The following is a 25694-nucleotide window of genomic DNA, read 5'->3' on the forward strand; positions in this document are numbered from 1 at the left end:
CAGGTGTATACGTGCAACCAAGACATGGCTCATATCACTTAACTCTTGCAGTTAATCTTACGGTAGAAGACAAGGGTAGAATAGCAACAGCAATCTAATATCTTCAAGAATTTTCTTTTACTAAAATATTATTTTTATAGGTGAATATTATATACAAAAACCTTGGTTTGGACCCCTCTTGGCAAGAACTGTCTAGCCTCTGCTTCAGTCTGATATGGAAGTCCTTTCTCAAGAAAACTTCTCAATCTAAAAAGGAATCTTGGCTGGTGAAGACACTGGGCTACACTTAAGTAGTATTGGAGTTAACATACAGCTTTAAACACTGGATACTTAGAAGCAAAATGCTTCCTTCAAACAGTAGAATAAAAATGCGTAATGCCTGGGAACCTTTCCTTGCCCACCCTGAAGCCAAAGGCATTTTAAGTGAGAAAAGGCTTAACATAAGTTATTGACTGTCATTTATTGTGTATACAGGAGCAAAAACATCCAGAGTCACCTCTAAATTTTTTCTTTCCAAAGTCTTCTGGACTTGTTTCATAGCTCTGCAAACAGAAATCAGACACTGTTTCTTCCCAGCTGTTTCATTTGTTGTTTTTTGTTCATTGGGAGTTTTTTAAACAACTGTATTCAGAGTGAAGACAAATGATCAAAAAGCCATTGACAGCAATGCCCATTTTCTTTTAGTCAGTATTTACTTTTGCCTAGCAAGCTGATAGTGAGGAGACTTCCACTGCTGGTATTAAATTTAAGGTGTTTAGAAATAAAAATGCTTTCACAGATTAATTTCAGTTCCCAAATAAATAATTTAAAATATTGTGATATTTCAAGGCAATTGCAATAGCCTGCCTACTATAGGCATATGGAGTATGCAAGAGTGGTCCTAAAGAAGGTTAAAAACTAAAGGAAAAAGCAGTTTCAGAGTTCAAGGCCAGGCTGGATGGGGCTTTGAGCAGCCTGGTCTAGTGGAAGGCGTCCTTGCCTATGGCAGGGCAGTTGGAACTGAGTTGTCTTTAAGGTCCCTTCCAACCCAAGCCATTCCATGACGATATTCTAAGCCTGAACTGATTCAGTACATCTTTCAACAGCCAGGACCTCTGCAGATACTAAAGCTTCCTTGCCTGATCACACCTCCCATGCTCTGATGTGAAAGTAAAAAATTCTCACCTGCCCACTCCTGCAAATCTATCTCAGTAAATATGATATAAAATACCTAATTCCAGGCGATGAAAAGCAAAAATGATTTAAGGATTATTTTTTTCTTCCTTGTTCCCTCTGCATCGAGAGAAGTTTAGCCTGGAAGAACTGTAAAAATGAAATAAAGTTCACAGCCTGAATAGTAGTTTTGAATCTCTCTCTGCAAAATTTTCAGCTGAGCTTTTTCCTCTAGAAAAGACACATGTACGTATTTATTCAAAGCAGCAGAGTCTGAGAAAAGAAGTAAATTGAACTTCACAGTACTTCTCTTACCATGATGCCAGTGTGAATCATTATGTAATGCACAGTTTGAGTAACGTCAGCTGCATGGATCAGATTGTGATAGGGATTTTTGTATTTGCTGTAACCAACTTCAAGAGCTTCAGCAAAAGAAATAAGATTGGGAACAGGGATCTACAGAGAAGAAAACATTAAAATAATTGGATTTTTCCTGCAACAGCTGCAAAGTCAAGCATGCAATGAATGAATTACATATAATATACCATAGAATCTAGTGAGCAAACAAAAAAAGAAAAATTTTAAATGTAAAGGTCTAATATCATACATGCACCAGTGAGTCTCCACACAATTTCTGTAGATGTTTATATCTCTCTACATACACCATGCACAAGACACTGTAGAGCTATCAACCAAATGGTTTTCAAGATGTGTCTGTCTGCACCAGGAATGCATAGATTGCGCATACAATACAGGCATGACAGATAGGAGTCTAACAATAGGATTATCTCCTTTTCTCCACCAGTTTTGCCTTGCTTGAGACAAGGTTTGCTTTAGTCTCATAGTATGACTTTCCTTCCTCCAGGCAACATGTGAAGTACAGGTACAATCTGGTCCCACTTATTTTTGCATTGTGCTGGTTTTGGCAGGGACGGAGTTAATAGTCTTCATAGTAGTTGGTATGGGTCAATGTTTTGGATTTGTGCTGTAAACAGAGCTGATAACTCCAGGATGTTTTAGTTACTGCTGAGCAGCGGTTGCACAGAGTCAAGGCCTTTTCTGCTCCCCATCCCACCCACCACTGGGTAGCCTGGGGTGCACAAGAAGTTGGGAAGGGACACAGCCAGGACAGCTGGCCCCGCTGACCCAAGGACAATGCTCCCCACAGCCCCATGGTCAGCAACACCCGCCTGGGGGAGCCTGGGTGGGGGCTGCTGCCTGGGGCCTGCCTGGGCACCGCTCAGCTGCTGCTGAGCAATTGACTGCATTTCCATCATTTCTTCTTGGGTTTTATTTCTCTCTTAGATATTAATTTTCTATATTATTATTATCACCATCATTATTAAACTGTACATATCTCAACCCACAAGTTTTCTCACTTTTACGCCTCCAATTCTCTTACCCCCATCCTGCTGGGGAGAGGAGTGAGAAGTGACTGTGTGGTGCTTATTTGCTGCCTGGGGATAAACCACATCACCCATTTAATGAAATTACATTTCCCTTAATAATTTTTTCTTTATTTAAAAACCCTGCAGTGCAAACAATGGGACTGAGAATGGGCTTAAGCCCACTCTGCCATTAGCATTGTGTACTTCATGTCTATGTTAAAATGGCAGTCCTGGTGTGGTTCTGACTTCAAGTACATAAAACCTGTTGGAAAAAGCTGGGTTACCAGCCTAAAATTAAAATATTCAAAGAATTTCAGGGTGAGACAGCCTCTTCAAAAGAAACACTGAGTTTTCTCAGTGAAGAGATTTTGAAACTTTTGAAAACTTTCATTTGGTACTATAATAATGATAAATTTATTATTGTGATCCATTTTTTATCTCAGCCTTTCAAAGTTGTCTGTAAGGACTCCATATTGTATTGCAAAACCCTACAAACACCTTGGAAAAGCAATTTTTCTCTTTATATATCCCCCCAGATTGTTTAGGAGAGGAAGATTCAGCTGAAGCCCCTGCACAGTGGTGATCAACATACTAAGATCTAGACCACGAAAAAGGTATTTAGGACTAACTACGGTTTTCTGCCTTGTTAGTAATGTTTGGTCCGAAAAGCTGGGAGACTGATTCAGGCCTGTTGAGTAAATAGCCTGTATACATAATCTATTTGTGTGACACAAATGACATGACAAGGGTATACACAGCTCTCCATTTTTTGGGTTGCAGAAAAATTTGCATGTTCTGGGTGAAGTCTCATTTGGTAGAACTATTGGCATATTACGATATTTGCCATATTCTTTGAAATTCTGCACTGCATTGTACAATAAAAGAAAAACATTTCAATGCTGGGTTTCTTGTATTTTAAATTTGACACATGTATTCTTGCATATATATTTTTATTCATGGTTAGTTCCTGACCTTGAAACGGCTCAAAAGGTCATATCGGGTTAACAGCTCATACATCATAAATTTCAGACTGTGCTCTCCACTCGCTTCATTTAGGGCAAATACGTCAAAAGACCACTTATCAACATCCTGTAGAGGAGGGAAAAAGAAAAAAACACAAAAATAAAAAAATACCCCCAACAACCCAAAAACATTACATTTCCATCCGTTTAGCTAGTTTTCCATTTAATCACTGGAAAAGATACTTTGGAGTTTTTCAGAGGGAAGAGGGAGAGTTTGGTGGTTTTGCTGTCCAACTCTTTCAAACTCCTAATGTAGATAACACATTAATGGCTACTTCAATATTAATGATGAAAACAATTGTGTCAGTTATGAATAAAATACTTGCAACATGACTGAATCAACTTTGCATGCTTTGCATCAAAGGTCTTAATCTTTCAAGTTTAACTTTCTCAGTACAAATTGTCTATAGAACCTTATGGAGATAATCTGAATACCACCCTTCAAACAGGCTATTGTGCAATGTCATTAACACTGATGTCATTAACCATAAAGCAATTTAAGAATAACAGTGTTTGGCTTTCAGGGAAAAAGTTGAGGTACTTCATTTTCAAGAAATACCAGTTTTTAATTGCATTCATAGACATCGGAACTCAGCTTACTATAAAAGATCATCTTTTGGCTGAACTAGAGTAATACCTTAAATTTACAGCAAATACTGTACTTGTTCCATAAGCTTCAGCTTCTTTTGTTAGCTCTATCCCAATACTATCTCCTTTTTCTTTCCTAAAAAAGAAACAAATGCTGCTGTCTGAGACGCTGATTACGATACCACTGGGAGCTGATAAAACTGTCTCACATTTCTATAAGAATTTCTATACAAACTTCATTCTATTGCTCTAATGCAATCTAAATTAAATCACAATTAATCAGAATCATATGTTGGTTTTGAATTTTAACTATTATTTTCTCTGTTCTGTGTGCTCAGTTCTGTAGTACTAACTATGGCTAGGGTACGTTCAGAAGAAAAATATTCATCTGACCTTAGAAGTCACTAAACATAAGTGCAAATACATTCAAATTCCACAACGATTAAACTCCTTTCACCTTAAATGTGACTATGACTTCTGCTGGATAAGCCAAACCAACCATGCTTGAAGTTTTTCGGTACATCCTAAAAGAACAAATAAAATATTAAGAAATAGCACTCCTTTAAAAACATACTGAAACAGTTTATCTTTTTTTGTCTTTCACAGTTCGTGAAATAAGAAGAATCTATCTAAGGGTCTGGCCCCAAAGATTTATGTAATCTTTTATGACGCTGTGAGAAAAACCCCTTTGCAGGTATGTTACTCTTTAATGTTACAACAGCCTTCAGTACAATTTAGTGTAGAAGTTACAAAGCCATTTAGTTCATCCCCAGAATTTTTCAAGGCCTAGGAGATTTTACAAATTTAGAGATTTCATCTGGAATTCTGTATAGAAAAATAGAGTGGCTGCAGAAATTGAAGCATAACTTCTGGCTCAAAGATTTGCTTCAGGTTCATCCCACCGTTTAAAGGATCTCCAATGACAGGCACTGTGGTTAAATGCAGTACTTGTTGTAACAAGAAAACAAAGCCCTCACCTCTCTACAAAAATCCCAGCCTGTACAGCGTGCACAATGCTCCGGAATTTGGGCTTTTCCTCAGGTCTCCTCTTCACTATTCCCATTTCTCTTGTGAATGTAGAAGCTAACCAGTCCCGCACCTCCAGTGGGACTGAATCCGACTGGATGTCAGAGAGTTCATCTTCAGTGTCCAAAAGTTTCCTACAAAAAATTAATACAAGGTAACCAACAAGACCTCAGACCTAATAAGAAGAGTACTGACAGGCGAACAGCAAACAAAACTTGATTTTAGAGGAGCGGAGGTTGACTATAGTACCGATTCAGCACATCACTAAATGTCTTCTCTGGCAGACAGACTGAGACCAAGGGGAAGCTGTCCACAGCAGATATCTTCTCTCTCTCCCACTGCTCATGTTCCAGAAGGTAAAAGAAATAAAATGCAAGTTATTCAACTGGAGACAAGAAATTATTTTTCTACTAAGTTGTCAGAGCTCTGGTGGATTTAAGTGTAATCAATGAGCCATAAAATCCCAAGAAGACATCTAAAACAGCAACTGACAGAAATGGCAGCAGGGTTGCTGCTATAACTGAGAACACCACTGGTCTATTGATGTGTCCCCCAAAATGGTACAAGTGTTTTGATATTTACATGCAAAAGTAAATGATGCTCAACAGCAATGATGTGGTGAACGGATGTCAATGAATGCCCTGTACACATGCTCATCATGCTGTTCCAGCACAATAAAAGCATTAAAGAGAATTAATTCCTTTATTGAAGAGAATTAATTCCTTCTATGTAGACATCCATATTTCTGTTGAAGACAGGGTAACAAAGTCATAGCAGTAAAAGTATTATACAAGATTGGATTGCAAGCCAGCTTTCACAGTTGTTAGCAGTTCAAAAAGCTAGAAAAGTTATATATAGCTCTTGCAAACCAGAAGAAGTATTAAAAAGAAACTTCAACAAAAGTGAATTAGAGGCCATCAGTTTATTTAGAAGAAACATGTAACTAAATATTCTCTTTAAACAGACTCAACGCTTCCATTCCACACTTCTATAAATCTTTTTCTTGCAATTATTTGCTCTTATCACTCAGACTGCTGGGGTTTCCAGGAACCAAATCCCTTATTTAGTCAGATATCAAGTTTTCCTTCATTCAGTTATGCAAGAAACCCCAGAGCTAGGATGACCTGCATACATGCAAAACACGCCACCCTTTCAAAATATTTTCTTGAAAGTGGTACCAATTGAATTGCAGGCATTATTTGATTACATAGATCTGTTTCTCTAGTGCTGCCTTTCTGAAACACGGATGATTAAGGAAAGCCTGAGTATGGTATAGTTCAAAAGAATCCCCACATAAATTTAATACTATCTGAGGGATTATAGGAAGATGTCTAATAGGAAGCATATCAGAAGAATCACATAAATTATTGGTGAACAGTGAGCATAGTGTATTTGTGCTCAGTTTCAGCAGGTCATCTGTCTTACAGTATATTTTTTGAGATTTTTCAGCTGGGGTAAAAAAAATTAAAATGCACCCCTCATCCTTCCCCAGTTTACTGAAAGAACAGCAGAAACATTCCTATTTTTCAGAGGCATAGAATTACCAGACTAGGAAGGCTCTTTAACATGGAGTACAAGAAGACCAGAATGAACAAGAATTATGAAAATTTCTGACAGTGAGACAACAGCCAAAAATCAGAAACTTAATTTGGAAGAGCAGGACTTGTGTGGAGGAAAGGATTTGAGCAAGTTATCTCGCAAAACTGAACCACAGCTGAGACTGGGCATAGGTCAAAGGCTGTAAACTGGCTTTATTTCCTAAACGAAAACCTATGTTACAGTCCACTTAAATCTGTACTAGTCTAACACTATTATCAAATATCCCTGGAGAAATCAGCACATTTATATTTCTGAAGAATATTTGACATTTGATGTATTTTTAGTATAATAAGGAAAAAACCTTATAATCCCTAAAACATATTTTTGTTACTATTCCAACTGTTACTCAAATGAGATGAAAATATTCCCCCAATTAGAGGACTATGGGCATTGGGCTACCTCAGAGCAGATGCCAGGATATTCCACATCACCTGTGGGGCAGGAAGCAGAGCTCTACATCAGTTTGCTATAAGCAGATGCAGATCTAAATTTGGGACCAAGCCCTGAGCTCTGCAGATATGAGCCACTGGAGTACAAATTAAGACTAGTAAGACACACTGCAGTCTCTCTAATGTTTTTAACCATTCATCTGTAATGTAGGAGGCTATTCAGTCTGTAAATGACAGTAGCAGGAGTTACTTCATGAAGACAGAACAGAGAAAATAGTATTTGAAGTAAGTGTTCATTTGTTCCGTAATTTTCATGAGGCCACTGCTCTCTGAAAAGAGATGACTGAACAACATGCCAGGGAGGAGAGAGCTTCAGTGGCTCTGCTTCTAACTTAAATAATTAGGAAAGCAAGTGCAACACATAATTAATTTGTGAGCACAAAATCTTACAGATGCCTCAACACATACAATTAATAACTTCTCAAAAAGGATTCATTTCTTTCAGGTGCCTAATTGAAACTACATTCAAGGAGAGGAAACAAGGACTAGTCATTCATCTCACTCCAAACCATTCTAGCATTCTATGCCTTAAAAAAAAAAAAAAAAAAAAAAAAGAAGATGAAGACCAAATAATATCTAAAGACAGGTTCAAAACAAAGGCACACATTCAAAGCACTGAACTTCCTATGAAATATTACAGGGATTTTTGCAAGATTTTGCAATCTAACTTGTAATTGTAAATTGCAAAATATAATTTTTAAACTGTAATTTTGTGACATTTCAAAAAATGCAAAACTGCCACATAGGTTCAAAAATGTCATGGGACAAATTAATGAACTTGTGACAAGGCTAGAACTTCTGGCTTAGCAAATATTTGGAATGGAGTGACTACAAGGCCCATAGCCCCATCCTCCAAATCAACCAACCTGAAGACCAGAGATTGTAGGCATTTTAAAGCTAAATAGATGTTCCACAGTCAGTCTTAAAGCAAAACTCTACTGAGATAAACTTCATTCAACTGGGAGGCATGAACTCAAACATCCCAGCTCAATTAATTAAATGTATATGTACTAATAGATGCCAAGGCACACACTTTAATTTTTCTTCCATGAAGCTAAGGAACACCCAAAAATGCTAGAAAACAAAACAACAAAAATAGTTCTAACAAAATGTGCCACAGAAAATGCTTTTTTTTTCAACACAAAGTCAGAATTTCAGGGTTACATACACTTATTTTGCTCATATATCATTAGCTTGTTAAATAGGTGCAATACGAGGAAGGGATATGCGTGGGAAGGAGAGGGGGAGGCTTGGGTTATTTAATTCTATTCATTCCATGAGTAGAACCTTCATTGACAGTTGTGGGAATAAGTAAGACATGGCCCATGGCATTTCAGCTTAGCAATCAATTAATATTGCAGTCATAGTAACTAATAACCTGATCTTCTTGTCACAGTACTGTGTTTTTTGCCAAAAATAATTTTTCAAAATTCAAGTAGGGATAATTTCTAGTTCTCTTTTCATTTAATTAGAATTTTAAATATAGCAATGCACTAGTCAGAAGTATATTTCTTTTCCCTTGGGAATAGATCAGATGTACTATGGAGGAGAAAAAAAAAAAAGAAAATTTAAAAAATTAAAATTAGATAATGGCTATGGGGGAAAAAAATCCATCTTTGTTGATCAGTCATGCTGCCTAACAGAGGTAGTGAAAGATTTCCAGAGGAGAGATTGAGAAGGTAGTATTAGCTATTTGCCAGTTAGTGAATTAATTAAGCCCTTAAGAGTGAATTAAAGAAAGTCCTCTTCTAGGTCTAGGATGCAGAAGAATTTATGGTCTAAATAGTCAGTTCATATTTTAACCAATTATTTAGTTCTATTAGCTCACTATCTTCCTGAATAAGCATGAATCAATACATTCAATCAATATTTCCATCCTCTATAGCTCATTACAATTTCCACTAACATCCACTAAAAGTTTCTCTTGATTCCCATGAAGGATAAACAAATTGTAAAAAATAATGAGGGGCATATTTAGTACATAAAGGTCTTTCTAAAGGAAATTATGAATTTGCCAACATGTTGTACTAATAAAATTAGCACATTCTTAGAAGAATTGTCCTCATATGAAGAATTACCAATTAATTAAAATAAATGGAAAATAATTTTGTGTGAGTACAGGCATTACGACAGAAGTAATGTAGGAAGGCCCATTGTTACTGGAAATGTTCCCTTGCTGATAGGTATTGCCTATTCAGAAATACACAGGTATATACCAGAGGACAACAACAACCTTAAGATTCAGTTCAGGATACTCATGATTAAAAAATACCATTTTTCAGAGTACAGCTGTGAGTCACTGTCTTTTCTCTTCTTTTCTTTTCCCTTTCCTTTCCTTTTCAGTTGCTTTGATATGGTATTCTGGGACTTCTGTAAGGCAGGGACTAATTCAGGGCATGACTTAGAAATAAATCAGCAGCAAGAACTTTGAAACAGAAAAATTCAATAACTTTGGAAAAGGGATGCTGGGCATTTATTAAATACCCTAACTCAACTGAGAGGCTTTAGTCAGAATTTAATAGATTCTCATTGATTTTAAATGCTTTTTTTTAATATAAATTGAACGCTTTTGTAAGCTTTCCTCTCAGAAAAAAAACCCAGAAAAAAATAAAACCAAAAAACCAAGCCACGTTAGCTTAGTACAAAAGATTTCAAAGGCTTATTTTAAGCTTTTATAAGGGCGGAATGTACTGAATTAATCTCAACACAATAAGCTTTTTCTCAATAGCAGCTTTTGCAAAAGTATCAATTGTAGATTCCCCTAATGGATAAAGTGAATTATTTACTTCAAATGGTACATTTGTTTCTGACATATTCAGGCAGAGCACATTTAACCATAGACTGGCTATGGAGGACAGCATTACATGCTCAGCAAACTTGACCGAATATTCAAGATTAAAATTTAACTTCTTGCTTAAATAATTGCCACTTCAAATCTCTCCCCAGCTAAGCCAGCTCTGAGAGGAATCACACAGACCGTATTTTTCATGTGGCAAATAATTACCAAATAGAACAGCCCATTCCACCTGTTTTGTCCTTGGCATTAGGCAGATTATGTTCTTTAACATTCATAGATTTTTTCCCAAAAAGGTAATTTTAAGGAGAAATATATTCTAGATCTTTAAAAATAAATTACATCATTGACTGAATAGCCCACTGTTCTGTGAATGTATAAATGAACAAATTAATCTGTCTTTTCAGGTTGAGATTTGGAATAAATATTTTTTAAAGTTTTGAAAAATATGTACTTATCTTTGATGTAAGAAAATTGAACTTTCTCAATCTTTGCACCATCAAAGACATTTTTCTGGTGTGACCAACACTGCTGGTGTCCCTGCATAGATATCGGTGTCTGAATTGGCACAGTTTCTGCCATAACCAGAGCCTTACAAGCAGTGAAACCTCTGTGACTCACAAAGATACCACATCTGGTATGCTACAGGTGAGAACAGAGTGCCAATGGTCCTGCAATGTCAAGGAACAGTTTCCTGCTGTGAGATGCTCAGTAGCAACTTATGGAGTGCTAGCTCAGAGACTTGCAACACTGATACTAAAATACAGCTTGTGAAAATTATATATGATAAGAAACATTAAAGGTAGATCCTTCACTGACTTTGGCTCTCATTTAAAATAGGAAGCTGCTAAATGTATATTGATGGCTAGAAGAGAGTGAAAGAAAGCACAAGGTTATCAAATAAGTATCATCACAGTTTATTATTTTTTGAGATATTAATTCCTAGCCTAAGATGGAGTAGCTGCCATGGGTTTGAAGAACTTGAAAACACCAGGTAACAGCCTTCTCCAGCTTGCAAACATAACCCAAACTGCATACTGAAAGCTGCCCAAGAACAGGCTATACTGACCATTCTTCACCTCAGAATCTCCTGGAAATGGGAGAATTTCATTAAGTTGTTGGGCTGTTGCTGAGCTCCATTCCCACTTCCACAACACCCAGCTCTGGGAGCACCAGGATCCAGTCAAGCATTTGCTCCTTTCTGTCTCCTTGCATCTCACGTGGCAAAGATACACACGCGCATGTTCCTATCACAGATATTTCCACGGTGCGCTTGAAGGGTCACACAGACATTTGGTGAGAAGAAATGACAAAATTCATTGTCTTGCAATTTAAACTATCTCCTTTTTGTCCAAAATTTGAGGATGTGTTTGTCCCTGTTTAAGTCCCAAAACCACAAAAAAATATTTGGAGCATTGCTGGAGTAGTACAGTGGAAATTCAGTGTAGTCCAAGGTGTTTATTACAACAGCAGTCCCAAAGTTCAGGTTTAATGACCTCCTTTTTAGCTAACATTATACATATCAGAATGTGTACTTTTTTTCTAAATAAGAGCTTTTTATCAAGAACTGTGTTTGCCATTGTAGTGTCACTGAAATACATTCACTATTTCCAGAGCTCTCATGCAAATATATATTTCTACAATGTCACCCCTAATGACATTTCCTTTCTCTTCATGAACCTGTATTTGTTATTTTGCCTTGTTGAATCAAAGATGCTCAAAAAACCTGCCAGCTATATAATACAGAGCTACTTCATGCATTACTGAAATGCAGTCTCTTCTAAGTCAAAAGTTCTCAAGAGGTTAAAGCCTTAATTAAAAGGGCATTATACAGCCTGAAACAAACAAAAACCGTGTATGGAACTGCAACAGCACAGATAAATATCCTCCTGAAATAAAGTATACTTTCTGAAATATTAAGGCATTTAAAAATAAAACATAATTGGAATAAACTGCTCTGATTTTACTCAGAACAACATAAAAGTATTCTCCACAATAAATTATTATGATTATTATTATTATTATTATTATTATTATTAAGCTTTGGAATACATTTTTTCCTTTCATCTTGTAATTTCCATCTAGATTTTATTTGACTTATTTTCTTTTCAGTTAGTGTGAATGAAAAGCTGCATTTACAAGGAACGGAACAGCTGTCATGACTGAATTATCAGGCTGTATTTATTTCCTGTTTGACTCTAAATATCCTTCTTCCATTGCCTTGAGCCAAGTGGCAGGTACTAATGGAGAAAATTCTTCAAGATTTGTCAGAATTATTTATAACACCTATTAAGTTTGAACTTCTGAGGGACTGGAACTGTGACAGTTTCACTGATTGCTTTCAGCTGATGGTGAACCTCTGCTTCATCTATCAGAGTGTTAGATCTCTTTCGCAGAAGAGTTTAGTGCAGCACTGAAAGATGCAGCAGTCCAATAAAGAGCTTGTTAAACAAGCTTATTGAGTGACATGGGGCCACAGATAATGAAACTCACAGGAAAGCAGCACTTACTTGATGCCTGATGTCTGTGCTTTCCAACTTTCCATCAGCTCAGAACCTTATAGAGATATTATTATATATGTCATACATTATATGACAGTCACTGCCCCAAACCAATTTTTCCTCACTTTGGAAGGTTATCCCTACTGCCTATCCCTGTTCCTAAGAAGACTACTCTCAGAACTTCATAAATAAAATCTGTTGTGTAGTTTCTCTGCTTTTGCCCCTAACACAGCTCCATATCATTTTAGAAAGCTCAAGAATGGCAATGAGTATGTGTAAATAGTTACAAAAAATGCTCAGATAAATGGCTATAGTGTAGAGAAACAGAGAAGCAGATAAAGGGAAAGTCAGAGGACCTGAAAAAAATATTTCATCCTCTGCTAAAGGGTGTGAATTCTACAGATATTTGCAGCTGACTGTTGCACTTTAAATAAAGATTCAATATGCCATTAACTTACATGTTTGAATGTTCTTCTATGTGCACATACAACTTTATAATATAATACAGGCTTTTCAAGAAACTCAAATGAAATAATGGTATACCAGGACAAAAAATGGCTATCTTCTACTGGAAGAAATTGGAACTGCTCACTGAAAAAAACCCCAGGCTTAAAAAGAGAAAAGTGGTTTTGCCAGAATAATGCCAGAGATTTAATTTTTAAGTAGCACAAATGGTTTCCTGGAGCTGTGGAAGAGACCAGGTTCTTCCTTGATCCTTGGCTACATTACTGACCATGTTCTGTGAGATGTGTCATACTTGGATCTCTTTATTGACTTTAGTTTTGACGCTTCTTTTTGCTTTTTTCTTCTCTGTGCCTGTGAAGAATTGCAGGAGGTCCTTCGGCTATAGGTGAGGGACCACTGTCAGGACCATTTTATTATCTTGTTTCGTAGAATATATATCATAACAGAAAGATGAGTTAAGAGGATTCAAGTAACAAACTCTCTGTTTATTGCTATTCCTAATCTGTAGAGTGCTATTCCTGTCTGCAGAGATATTTAAAAGACCTTTCCCTCAGCTGATATGGAGGTCTGTCGCCCAGAAAAGTGGAGAAGAAGAGAACGCCACAGACAGGATTCAATTTTAGATCACTGGCTGAAGCTGTGGTCTTCCTCTGCTAGGATAAGCAATGGGTCAGTAAATCTACCAGGACAAAATCCAGGATCAAGACTGGGCTCAAAATAGAAATCATGGGTATTTTCATGTGTGTTGGAGACACTGACCGAACAGCAATTCACGTGTAAGAAACTTACTGAAGTTAATTGAACTTCGCCATGTATAAAATTGCAAGTTCAGGCTCAGCAGAAATGGGCCATTTTGCTTATGATCTAAACTATTATTTCTAATCTACTAATGAGTGCAATTAACTCAGTTCCAGACTCCCACAGAAGTAGCTCTGTGCAAGACAAAGAACCTGCATTCTTTGGGGGGAACAAGGAGAAATGCAACCACACAAGCTAACTCAGCCTCCATTGGTATTTGACTCAATGATACACTGCTTTGTTCATTAAGGATTGGCTTCCCAGGAACTCGAGAGACCTTCTTTGTGCATTTAGATTTTTGAGTGTAGACTTAGACTACAGAATGCTGGTCATGCTATTTGAAACGTGATTATCTTTGCAGCTTGCCATGGAAAAGAGCCTACTATGAAAGTACCAGTGGCAACTATGGTGTTTCTCAGCCTCACAATAAATATCTCAGTTTAAAATTGTTTTTAACGGGGAAGTGTCAAAATTTAAAATAGAACCATACATAATATTGCCCAACTAAGCATGGAGGCTCGGTCTCTATTTTTAGGATAAATTTAACACAAAGACCACCAGGTTAAAAAAACCGCATCATACTGATTCTGAATTTCATGGACACTGCATTAGTCCAAGGAAGAGAAATCAAAATCCAAATCAAATAGTGTAAACCAAAATGAACAATAAGGAGATACAATATTGAAGTACAAACCACTAAAATTAAAAGAATAAAAATAGAAGAGTAGGTTTCATTATAGTCTCACTTTTAAATATTACTTAAAGCATAATTTGACTTATATGTCTACATACATATACTTCATAAATATAGCTATAGGTATGGAAAGATATACATAAAATATATGCTTAATGCATATTTATATAAGGAATGCTATCAAAAATTTGGTAGGCCTACAAACTCTAAAGTTGTTTTGGTGAAATCAAGTATTCAAAAAATAAGAGCAAAACAAGATACCTGTCTCAAGTATATCCTGATTTAGTACCATGAAAAATCAAAATACTCTGTAAAATACTGGATGAAATAAATAACTATTATTAAACATTGTTATGCAATGAGCTACGGAAGAGCAAAACTGTGTTGATACACTGCAGTGGAATTTTTGAAAATAGTCACCATTAGGAGGTCAGAGTGGCCTTAGGATTAGCAAAGTAACCTGAGAACTATGAAAAGCACTATAAAATTTTATATGTTTGGGTTTTTTTGGGCAGTTTAGTAATCTTGCTATCAAGTGGTATGAGGGCAATTAGCTTACTTAAAGATTTGCTTACAGCAAAAACAATGCACCCATTGCTGCCAGAGCCTATGTATTGTCAGTGGTACCAGTTTTCTTTGTGCCTGAAATGTCTGCTATTTGTCATGATATTCCCACACAGAGCCAGAAAGACTGGATTCCTCATTGCAACACTACGACTCATTTCCACAGAAGCCACCTCAGTTTAGAAACTAAGTAAATCTCAATTTATTTTCCTCATCCTGGTGCTATTACTCAGAAAGAGCTATGAATACTACACCCATTTAATCCCAGTGTTTGGGAGGTCTATGGAGAAATAATTAGTGGTTTACCTCTGAAGCAGTACTTCAAGCACTGTATCAGCTACGTAGATTTGCAAGGGGAGGGGAGGACACACACCACAGAGTGTTAGGTCCATAAAATAATTCTTAAATGTAGAACTGGGACATACACTGCACGCTCCAGTGGTACTGGGGAAGTTTTGGCAGACATCTTTACAAGACCATTCTGCTTAGAAAAAGCTTAGAAAGGCCAGCTTGCAGAAAGAAAAACAGTGTTAGCTAGCTAATTTCAATACTGTCCATATCTTAAAATTCTTTCAAGAAGCCAAATACTTAGAACTTCTATTTTAATTGGAATTAACCCACATGATTGCCAGTAATACTGCCAGTAATAAACAGAAACTAAGCATCAAACATTAGAAAATAAATCACAGCTTTTCATTCATTTGTGTATTTACTGACCAGTTATTCGGACTCATTTCTGTGAGCACTTCTTTCCAGACAAGTTACATCTGACCTTTGGAATCTTACTTGCTTTAACCTTGCCACTAAAAGACCCAAGAGCCACATATGCTCCTTCTAATGTATACAGACCTTCAGCTCATGCCAGCCACAATTGCATGCAAAATTTTAAAACGCAATTTGCAACATTCTTTTAATTTTGTTTTCCCCTCAGACTTACCTGGTTTCATCAATATAAACTGCCTCCAGCACAGATGCTGCATATTCAATATTCTTTTTTAAATCCACCACATTAATGTCACCCTTCTCTAGCTGCTTTACCAAGCATCTTAATCTGTGAAAAAAAAGAAAAAACAAAAGCCATCAATGCAACAATTCTATCAAATTTGAGTGACTTCATTTTCTTATTGAAACATTGGAACAAACACAACAATGTAGAGGCAGGGACTATCACTGCATTTCTTGTCTCATTTTAAGAAAACCTAGCTCTTTAGAGGGCATTTAACAACAACTGGTTTTATGTTTTTATAGCTTGCTAAATTTGTAAAGTGTACTAAAAAATTGCTTATACATTCCAGAAAGTCAGAGAGGACTTATTAACCATCATCAAAGCAATTTCCTATTCGTTTGTGACATTACTATTATGCCTCAGTCTCTAATTTTTTAAAATAAAAAATAAAACTTTGTGTGTTGCCATAATTTTTCCATGCTTAGGTGGTTAATTATATATTTTTTTAATATCCACGGTATACTATTTGCTTCACTCAAATGTCTTTAATTTTTATTTAGGCCTCCAGCATGTTTTTGCTGTAGAATTTGTATTCTTATTAATATGACCTAATATGGAAGTCTGTTGTTTCTGTGCTTATAGAAAATTCATCATTATACCAGAGGAAAGGCAGTGCCTATGGCAGTAGAAAAATCCAAATTTTCCCAAGTGTGTGTTTAACTTTTAGTTTCAAGAACTTTGTTTTACAGTACAAACGTGGATACACCCAAAGGGGATTTTGTAATGCATCGACTCATGTCTCTGCAGCAATACACTCACACAGACAAACTCCTTGAATACCAAATTTTTCCTAAACTCTGCTGACAAGAACACTTCTGCTCAATTTAACCATACAGAGTAGATAAAGCACCGGAGTGAAATGAAAACCTTATCAGTAACAGTGCAGAGCTGTGACTAAATGGATGTTTAAAGCATAGGTATTTTCTTTCTTTCGGTGTTTTATCTCTGAGTAGAAATAATCTGCAGTTTTGTGTCATGTAAGATAAAGATTTCTGTAATTAAGGATATACCATTATTGTAACAACTTTCAGTAAATAATATTTTTTATGTGCATGAAAAAATTGTGAAACAAGCTTTTAGATAAAAAGTGCATTGAAATTGAGTCAGCAGTAAGATGACTTCTTTCAGAAAAAGATCATATTTAGGACATGAATGAGCATGCATAAAATATGCAAATGTTACATGAAGAGGAGACTGAGGGGAGACCTCATTGCAGTTACAACTTCTTCATGAGGGGAAGAGGAGGGGCAGACACTCTTCTCTGTGGTGATCAATGACAGGACTCAAGGGAATGGCCTGAAGTTGTGTCAGGGGAGGTTTAGGTTGGATATTAGGAAAAGGTTCTTAAACCAGAGAGTGTTTGGGCACTGGAACAGGCTCCCCAGGGAAGTGGTCACAACACCAATCCTGACAGAGTTCAAGTGTTTGGACAATGCTCCCAGGCACACAGGCTGACTCTTGGGAATATCCTGTGCAGGGCCAGGAGTTGGACTCGATGACCCTTGTGGGTCCTTTCCAACTCAACTTATTCTGTGATAATAATATACCTTATACATATATCTGATATATTATTTTCATTGGGTGCATACAATATCTGATTGGACCTAATTAAAATGTATAAATTAGAAAAATACTGTGATATTCAAAAAAATTTCATAAACTTGGAAAGTACTGTTCTGTCATAAAACTACTTTCATGTTTTTCTTCATATTTCTTTGGCCCAAGTACAATTATGTTCAAGTGTGTAAGGATAATTTTAGCAAATGGAGTTTTAAGACCAACCTCCTCAGTTCTCTAAAGCCTTAATTCAATTCAAATTAGCCTAGAACATGCAACAAAAAAGGCTCTTAGGAACCATATTTACTTGGTATTTTACACAGTGCATTGCGTATCAATGGAATGGAAAATGTAGTGTTAAAAAATTTTCTCAGAGAAATGAAGTGGGCAGATGAAATACTCTAGGAGCTCATCTCCGACACAGAAATAACCATATGCATGGGAGACATTTCCAGTACATAACTTCTTCCATTTCACAGGTACCTGTAGACTGAAGAAGGTTATTCATAGACATCTCCCAGAACCCAACACACACTGCAACTCTGCTGTGATGTGTGCTCCTCAGTACTGCACACAAACACACACACAGCCCCTCCTACGCACCGATGCCAAAATGCCCAGGTGGGTCTGGCAGCATCAGCGCCACTACTTGCAAAATAGCTGTAGGGTGTTTCTGTCACTTCCACTGTTCCCTCCATATTTGACTGAGCACATCTCCAAATCACACTTTCCAGAGGGGGAGCACAAATAAATTTGAAAACTTGTTTTCAAATATAGAAAAACACACAAAAATAAATTTGTAACGCTGCACAGCAGGGGGCCAGGCTCTAGTAGAAAAACATCAGCTTAAAACAGCTTCAAATTCTACAATTTCCAGTGGTTCCATACTATCTGAGGGGATAGATCAGATGACAGGTATTTGGAATAATTTTTATGCTTGCAGGTGGAAATGAGTCCCTGGGGGAGCCTTTAAGCCGTAACGATCTTGCAACATCTCGCTGCAAAGGTGACAGTCAGCAGGTTAACTTGCCCTGTGGGTACAGTTCATACTCTAGGAGGAATGCAGAACACAGTTAACAGACTGGATGATTTGGAAACACTGCTCAGGCAAATTTAAAGGGATTCTGAAGATGTTGCAGATTCACAGAAGTCCACAAGTGACCTTATCTCATGCACCAATCTTTGTGAAGACGTCCTCAAGAGTCTTTAGCTGACCCAGTGCCGATCTATCAGAGAATCAAGGGATAATTTGGTTGCAAGGGACCTCTACCTGATACAAGCTCTTGCTCAAGACAGGGCTAACCACAAAGAAAGGTATAACTTCAAAGTTAGATAAAATTACTCACAGGTTTTTCTGTTCAAGCTTTCAATGCATGGAGATTTCAAAAACTCTTGGGACAACCAGTTTCAATGGCCAATCAGCCTCATGGTGCATTATGTTTTCACAATATCTAACTGGAATGTCCTTTGTGGCAACCTGTGTGTCCAAACTTTGCTGTGCAGTTCCAAGAAAAAAATGCCTCTGTCTATGTTACAACTTCCCACTAGGAAGGTGGACAAGGCAATAAAATCCTTCCATGTTGTCACTGATCACACGCTTGTCGTGTGATACTAATGAAGTCTACCCCAGAAGTCAGAAAAATGGACTTCCAACACAGCAAAATTAAGTGGGTTAGAGCAATATATGAATGGTCTGAACATACTCAACATCTTCTGAATTAAAGTGAATAGCCGCAGAGTTTAGGAGCTGACATTTCAGTAATGAAACTAATAATTTAGCAAAGAATAAATATGTCAATTTATAAGACTAAGCAACAAGTGTTAGTACACTCATAGCCCACCATTCCACAAGACAAAGAAACTTGTGAAAAGGACAAGGAAAAGTAACAAAAAAGAATGATTGCTCTAGCTGTATTGGGAGGGTTTTAATTTATTTGCTTTCTTTTAATTGTGATAAATTGAAAACAAACATTAGAAATACTATTTGAAATCCTAAATGTTACTTAAAACTGGAAGCAATTGCATTACCCTGCCTGTGAACTGTGCTACTAAGAAATAATAGACAGCAAAAAGAAAAAACCGGAGGAGCTATTTTGTGAAAGAGAAAAAAAGACTTTTTGAACTGGCTTATAACGCAAAGAAAATTGTATGCAGAACTAATGTGATATAAAACATGAAGAAAAGAAGATTCTTTCTCTCGGAACCCCTGAAAACTGCATTATAAAACTAGCAGCCCCAGTTTGTAAGGGAAAGAGAGACATCTGCAATTGATAAAGAAAGTGGGTGGAGAACCATCTTCTGTCATCTTGGGTAAACATCATTAAGAGTGCTGTGGAATTAAATGCATTCATGGACAATCCAAAGGCACTCTGCTCCCACCTCTCTTCAATAATGTGTCTGTGACATTACCAGGGCCCATGTTTCCCCAGTCCTCACCTCTCTGTGCAGCTGATGCCAGTGTCCAGCTGTGGGCAAATGCTTTGAAACCCACCCAGCAACACAGGAAAATCAGAGGAAACAAGGATTTTACTGGGAGATGAAGAAGCATTTCTTGATTAACAATATCAAAATTACAACTCAATTGTTCCCAACTTCCTCATTAAATTGTCCCATGTCCAAACTGAAGTTTTGTTAAATCTACTGTAGCTTTCTGGGGTTTTACCAAATTAACTGAGGGTAGATTTTGTGATGGTATGATGTTTCAAAAAGTTTCCTATGACAGTTTCAGTAACTACAAAAAGGAAAAAGAAGAACAATAAAAAACCGTAAGGAATCAAATATGACTTTTTGCAATGTAATCATAAGAAAGTCTTATTTTCCAAGTAAAGTCCAATGATAGAAGTATGTTTGGAAATACTAATATTGTCCTAAACACAGGCTGAAGTGCTAACAAAGAAAGGTGCAGGGGTGGGATTACTTAAAAAAGGGGATTTTAAAGTAGAGAGGCAGACTAGTTGGACAATTTCAATTTCAGATTAAATTTAAAAACTGCCACTTTTATTTCCAAGGTAAAGTAAATTACTAGTAATCACTGAGAATAAATCAAAGTGAAAGACTCAGTTTAAGCGTCTTTAAGAACCAGAAGAGGAAAATTCAGCCTGTAATAAACTACTGAACCTGAGAAAAAGACCCTCTGCCTGCTTTCCCTGAACTGCCTTTATTTGCCACGTAAGTCTCCCCACCACTGAGCACTGCAAAGAAACAGCTTTCAAACTTACACATCTGGACTTCACTTAAAACTGTTTTGGAAACTTTGAACAAAAAAAAAAAAAGCTGGCTTTTACCACATATCCTATTAAAGGGGAAGTGAAATAAACTGCAAAAAGTAAACTGTAAACTAACGTTGCTTCCTACAATACTTTGAAATTAGTGAAAGTCACTGCTGAAGATGGGCAATGAAAGCATTGGTAATTCTTTGAAAATAATAAACATATACTATTGCTAATAAAAGAGAAATAGCTATTGATGTTAATATTCACAATGTGGTTAAAAAAATTATCTGTGTTGGTTAGATCAACTCCAAGTTGTAAATCATTATGTTCCCATGAACTAATTGAGGAAAGCCTAGCTGTGACAATTGTGACAATGTGTGAAAATGTTTGAGGACAGAAAAAAGTTGTTTTTTTTTTTCTGTAAACAAGTTGTTTCATATTGTGTTTTGGCTATTTAATATTGAACAATAAAATTAAATGGATTATTGTAAACTTTATTATAAAATTGATTTGACCCTCTAAATGAACTTCACGAAGTAAAAATGGGTAGATATGTAATGTGAAATTAAAATTGAAGAGGAGCAGAGTAACCATATCCTGGCAATATGGATAGTTGGTTTAACCACAGTTTTTCAAAACTGGAGAATGGAGGATTTTCCTCTAAAACTATCTGTAATTAAAACCACACACCAGTTTTGCTACCTGTAGTGATTCTTGTCATAATCAGTTGAATAATTTTCACCTGTAGAAAGCATTGGTCTCCCAGGAGTTCCTCAGCTTTCCAAGGCAGAAGTTACATCCTCACTCAAACATGAACACTCTGAAAAAAGATCAGTATCCAACAATTCTAAATCATGAACAATGAGTAGTTCAGCTAATCTATTAAAAACAGCCCAATTCCACAGTCCAAGTTGCTTTAATACCTATTTGAGATTCAAGAAAGTATTTGAATAAGGGGGAATCCAAAATGGAGACAGCAAAACCACATCTTGAAAAGTCACAACAAATTCAAAATACGACTATTTCACTTGAATTCTAAAATTCCCTATATGAATTACCTAAATTCCAATTATTTTTATGTGAACTGGTATAATCTGAATTTTACACATTTCTATTAAGAACGTGTGTGTATAAAATACATCTTTATATAAATACACCAGTCTCTCCAACAAATACAAACAGATGAGAGATGCTGAAGAAATATACACAATATGGTAGCAAAGATTCAGGAGTGATCCCTTTGGGTTGCCACTCCTGTTTCCCTGTTCCTACCTGCAGTTATGAAGTGGCCAATTACCACAGCTTCTAAATGGTTAATCTCTACTTCAAGGTATTTTGCAGTAAGTCAGGGAAAAACAAGCTGATATGGGAATAGTTTGCCCAGCAAGGCAAGGCCAGGCCAGCATGTCAATGGGGAGCAAGGGTGAGAACTGGCAGCTCTTGACTCAGACCTTAATGTGTGTTTCACTTCCTTGAAATCATAAAAAATGCAGTTCCAAATGCGGTTACCTAACATTTCTTCTAATTACAGTTGCTCTTAATAAACTCTCATGTGGAGAAATACAAGAAAGATATACCGTGTTTTCAGTGCTGAAAACGTGTTTTATGAAATTACTTCTCAGTCACTGCTGTGTCTGAGCATATGCACAGGAAGCCTTGTGGTTGCTAAGGGTTTCATGAATCACATGTATTTCATGATTATTTTAAGCATACAAGTGGTACATGCTGATCTGTAATTGTGATTCAGTCATTAGAAAATAAATATTGAATGTGCTGATAATTCAGACAACATTTTGCTTACCAAAACTTCAATCCCATATTGAAGAATTAAAATAGAAGTTGTGCAGCTATATAGCAATGCTGAATTTTACATTCTCTTAATGAGAATGTAAATGCTTTTTCATGGTGATATAATTGCCTTGGTTGTTCAAATATTGATTATTTTTATGCAAGATGAAGTGGCTTTCCTTCAGGCAGGCTTCAATTCATTTTACCTTATCCTGTAAATTTACTATTTACCGCTGTAATACTATATAAATATTATCCTTTGTGTCTCATTTAGTAACAGGTTAAACAGGTGTGTTTAAAAAATTTAGTCAAAATTCCTACATTTGCTCTATCACCCAGCTGAAATCACAGAACACTGTGGGGTTTCACAGGGTTTCCACCTGAAACCATAAACCAATTCAAGGTCTCAAAAGCATTTTTTAATTTTTGCGTCATTCTCAACAAACCTAATAAAACAAATTTCAAGTGCCTGAGAAGCCACAGTGTCTTAACCCCAATAATACTAAAGGTCAGCTATTTGCGGCCCTATAATTTTTCATCATTCTCCATAATTTTCACTGGCTACACTGGAGTGACCCCCCAGAGAAGGAGGCTTGTCTGGGTTCCTGTTACTGCTGCTGTTCACTGCTGTCTCTCATGCCTCCCCAGGTTACTCACCCTTTCCCAAAAGTCACTCTCACCATTAGATTGAATATATGTCATGTTCACAAACTCTCACACATTTGAATTTCTCTGACCTTCCTTTGTGCACACCCAAGCTACAGAATGAACTTAGCCAAACTTTAAGTGTCTTTCAAACTTTTCTCTCACTTCTGCTAAAGAACCACCATTAATACTAATTTATTCTGCTGTTCAATTTCTTTCCAGGTTGAAGCTTAATCAAAAAATCTTTGGACTTCAAACTACTTAGCATGTACAAACATGCAGGTATTTTATCTGTCTTCTGTTAGATCCAAGAAATAATCAACTAATCTCCTTACCTTAAACTCTATAGCTCTTCCTATTGTCTCAATGTCCATTTCCATTATCTGACATTCCCATTTCACAATCAACCCATGAAATCAAAGACAATAAAAATATATAGGAGTGATTTGGAAATTGCAAATTATTCTTCTAATGGCTTTTGCTGAACATTTATTTTTGTCTGAAGATTGAAATTTAATCCACAAGGTTTTCCTGAATTTTCTATACATTATATAGAGTCCTAGCTAAAGCTCTTTCATCTTGAAGTTGTCAAATACTACAAGATGTCTCAAAGTCTTCATCATGAGCTAGCTGAATTCACTATCGACAAGCTGAGAAATCAAATGTAAACTCATCATCTCTCAAAAATCATGCTTGAAGATGAGGGCAGACCTTCAGTATGTTTAACTTGTTGGAGCTAATGTGGTAAGCACACAGAAAAGGCACAAAGCCCTTAGTTCCCATAGTGCTTTAAAAAGCTTTATTTTTCCTGCAGACAGCAGCTTTGAGCACAGTGATCAAAGCTGCTAAAAGGCAGATTATCTCCTTCAGTCCTTGGGACTAGAAAACGTGCATTGACAAATGTTGATACTCGTCCTTTGAAAAGGGCATGCAAAGAAGTACAAAATCCTTTTAGAAATATTAAGAACAAGCTATCATATAAAAAGCCAACTGATGTTCTTTGATTTAAAACTGCATTAACCAGAACTGGTAACTTTGTACTGAAAATACTTTCTAGGCTAATACTAAGAAAACATATTGCCGTCATTGCTTTTGAAAACCTTTTTGGTGCAATTTCTGCTGCCGTTAAGGAGGGAAGATTTGTAAGTGTTCAGCACTAAAATAATGTATGATTAAAGAATCTTCAACCGTGATCAAAGTATCTTCAACTACAACAGCACAAGCATCTTTTCCTCTACTTGATAAAATCACATCTGAGCAAATAGTACAGGAACATTGTAATGACAGTTTGTTCTATGATTTCTCTGTGGAATCAAACTGCAGTAAATACTATATAATCTGTATATAATTAACATTTTCATTTTCCTGAGATAGAAATTAGAACTAGGACAGAATTTCCTTGCTGCAAACCACAGGTCAACTTTTATAAAGGTGGCTAAACCCTAAAAGCTAAAATTTCTGGTAACTTTAAAATTTGTTACTTAATAGTTACAGTTATTTGAGACATCAAAAACCTGTAACTGTAGAATCTGTATCCTGGTAAGTAATCTGGGTCCTCTGTGCCTATTTATAAATTATTTTATATTTGTTTGTGACCTGCTGACATCCTTGGACAGAGTATGAAATATAGCTCCATTTGGTTGCTTAGTATGCAATAGAATCACAGAATCATTAAAGCTGGAAGATCATCAAGTCCAACCTTTGGCCAAACACCACATTGTCAACTAAACCATAGCACCAAGTGCCATGTCCAGTTGATTCCTGCCAACTTGCATTTCTCTCAACACACGTACCACTGCCCCCTGATAATATATTAAGGGAACAAAGGTTACCTAAAGGCCTGTATAAGAAAGCATTACAGAAGAAGAGTTTTTTGAAATGGCAGTCCCTCATACTCAGTCTAAGAACACGGTCAGATGTGGTGCCCCAGCTATCACTCTCTCATACATTCCATCTCCTTTTTCCTTGGAACTATTGGCCCACCCACCCCCATATCTGATAGCACAAGAGCATGAGTAACAGTATGTCTTCAACCTGACACTGTCAAAACAATCTAGTTTACCTTCAAGATACTGCACATCAGTTCTACTGAAGTCTTTCCACACAATCAGATGAGGGTCACGTGCATGTACAGTTGTGCTATCAGGTGAATCAGGGTAGCTGGTTCAGCAGGACTAACAGATCAACATAATCACCAAGATAATCCTACTTTGATCCAAATTCTCACTTTTCATTGGATTTGGAAGTCCTCCTTTCCTACTTATAATTAAACTTAAATACTTGAAGTACCAAAGTATAAAAGTTTTACTTTTAATATATAATCACACCTTCCAGATGGGATCAAAGAGCCAATTTATCTTGAATTTTATTTTTAATGTGTATCATGGGTTCTGAGGAACAAAGTACAGATCTGTATTTTTGGGATAAAATTGTGAAATGTAAGGAT

General features: G+C 36.5%; 1 protein-coding gene across 7 annotated transcripts in view; it reads right to left on the reverse strand.

Annotated features, from left to right (window-relative positions):
* The window catches only part of PDE1A (phosphodiesterase 1A), a 179353-nt gene that overhangs the window by 39288 nt on the left and 114371 nt on the right, over positions 1 to 25694 (reverse strand). For all 7 annotated transcript variants that reach the window (XM_010406696.4, XM_039554893.1, XM_010406697.4 and 4 more), the window contains 5 exons: positions 15978 to 16091; positions 5128 to 5310; positions 4608 to 4674; positions 3513 to 3629; positions 1468 to 1608 (listed from right to left, as the gene is read on the reverse strand). In XM_010406696.4, the coding sequence (XP_010404998.2) occupies positions 1468 to 1608; positions 3513 to 3629; positions 4608 to 4674; positions 5128 to 5310; positions 15978 to 16091 (622 nt within the window). The remainder of the gene's footprint in view (positions 1 to 1467; positions 1609 to 3512; positions 3630 to 4607; positions 4675 to 5127; positions 5311 to 15977; positions 16092 to 25694) is intronic.

The sequence above is a fragment of the Corvus cornix genome, chromosome 7 (genome assembly GCF_000738735.6).
Source record: "Corvus cornix cornix isolate S_Up_H32 chromosome 7, ASM73873v5, whole genome shotgun sequence".
NCBI classification, from domain to species: Eukaryota; Metazoa; Chordata; class Aves; order Passeriformes; family Corvidae; genus Corvus; species Corvus cornix.